Below are 2074 nucleotides of genomic sequence, written 5' to 3' on the forward strand. Positions count from 1 at the left end.
GTTTTCATTTTTTCTCTCTCGCTAATTCGAACATCTCGGTAAATCGAAACTCTCGATAATTCGAAATAATAGTCAGGTTCCTCCAATTTCGAATTATCGAGAGTCGACTGTAATTAGTAATTACCTAAAATCGTTTGACTCGCGAGTTCCGTTGACCAAGGTCGTCAAATATGCCAAACTGTCGCCGAATTCCATCGCGAAGTTCTCCGTCAATCTGCCCCCCTGTACATCTCCGGCCCGTCGGAACCCATCTTCCAGAAGACACGCCACCAGAGGGTCCTTCTCAAACAGTTTGACCTTACAGCCGTGCGAGGCGAGGATGAAGGCGTCGGTGCCGAAGCCGCCTGTGGCGTCAATCACGTACGGATGGTAATTACCTGCGTGACAAAGATGAGGCCAGCCGAGTTACATAAATACCTTGAAAGATAAAGCCAGCCGAGCGGTCATGGAAACTCTACTTGGAGGGAGTTTCTTGTAAGCGCTAGGTCTGCGTTAATATGTATTGCTAGATTTGCTATTGGCAAGACACGTAGGTGGTATATACAGTCTCCTAAATAAATTAATTGTAAGCGCTAAGTTATTGCTTGGAGGGTAGCGCGCCTGCCCTATAAGCAACATAACTATAGGTCATGAATCTTACGTATTCTTGAGAGTTCATTGCAACGGTCAATACATCAATTAAACTTACTTTATCATGGACACCCGTTGCTATGTTGAAAGCCCAGAAGAGGTTAGGTTGTAGAACAGCCGCGGTAGACAGTAATAGTACACAGAAAAAAGACGGAAGAAAAAAGTCATGCTGGTTTCGATTCCCGTCGGTGACGATCTTCATCCTACACTGATGAGGTTCGTTCCGGGAACGGCATGGCTTTTTCCTATCCTTCTGTCTCTGATTTCGGGACAGTAAAACCTCCGCTGTTTCAGCTCAATAGATCAAACTTTTAAAATAATAATAAAATGTCCACGGTTGGTCCAGTGGTAACGCGCTTGCTTGCCATGCAGAAGGTCCCGGGGTAGGATTAGGTTATCATGAAGATCGGTAGCTGTGAGATTCTCGCTTTTACTCTCGCTATGGTACGATATATGGGTCCGGCTTTGTTTATGCTGGGCAGTGTGTTAGTATCAGAAACATGTAAGTATTTGTCCTGTTGATATTGATCGATACAACTTTCGGCTTTCCCCATCTTCCCGTACATAGGACGGGTAACCCTGCTAGTAGAAAATGAACTTTATGTCTAGTGAGCTCTTCCACGCAACCAAATCTACTAGCATAAAAAACTGACAAGTCCGTATACCTACACTCGCAGTTTAAACAATGGTCTTGTATGTAGTATACAGATTAACAATTTTAATTTTATAAATTACTTAGTATGTACATACCTACATTTTATGTATAAAATCCTTACTTAAAGTTGAAAAAAAAAACTGACTGTCATGCAAAATACCTCATCCCTAGGAAATTCAGGTCAAAAGCTACCCACAAACATATGTCTACCTCTAAAGGAAAAGTGAAAATAATGCTTTTCTGTTCAAATTTCCCTCCAGATGCCAACGAAACCATCGAGTACGCCTATTCCACGAACGAGGACTTCGCCAACATGTCGGTCTGCCAGACCGAAAACACCACCAGCTGTCAAACCTTCCCCCTGGAGAAGGCCAAGTTTGTTTGCAATGATACATACAATGTGACCCAACTGGTTAACGCCACATGTGGAGTGAAAACCCAACTGGGCGAAGAGAAAAAGACGTGTACGGTGTTTTGTGAGATGACCACCCCGTATTTAGGCTACATGGACTGCTGGGATGGTGGAAACAACACGGTCACCTGTATTTGCTATGTTTACAAGGTGAAAAAGTAGGATTTCAACCCCTCGGGGTTCGATTCCCGGCCGGGGAGAGATTTTTAAAATAAAAAAAAGAGGTTCGACAGAGGGAACTGCGCAGCAGTTCCCTCTAAGGTCTTATCGTCCCGAAATCGAAGAGAGAAGGAGGATAGGATAGGAGAAAGCCAGCCGTTCCGAGAACGAACATTATACCATTGGGATAAAATCCGCCCCGGGCCGGAATCGAGCCC

The 2074-nt window shown here is 44.2% G+C and overlaps 1 protein-coding gene across 1 annotated transcript; it reads left to right on the top strand.

Moving 5' to 3' along the window:
- The first annotated feature begins 1013 nt into the window (after positions 1 to 1013).
- LOC113472642 lies at positions 1014 to 1926 on the top strand. Its single transcript, XM_026832431.1, has 2 exons — positions 1014 to 1132; positions 1546 to 1926. The coding sequence occupies exons 1-2, from the start codon at positions 1030 to 1032 to the stop codon at positions 1857 to 1859; spliced, it is 417 nt and encodes a 138-aa protein (XP_026688232.1). The 5' UTR covers positions 1014 to 1029; the 3' UTR covers positions 1860 to 1926.
- The last annotated feature ends 148 nt before the right edge of the window (positions 1927 to 2074 follow it).

This window comes from Diaphorina citri, unplaced genomic scaffold, assembly GCF_000475195.1.
Source record: "Diaphorina citri unplaced genomic scaffold, Diaci psyllid genome assembly version 1.1 scaffold6695, whole genome shotgun sequence".
NCBI lineage: Eukaryota > Metazoa > Arthropoda > Insecta > Hemiptera > Psyllidae > Diaphorina > Diaphorina citri.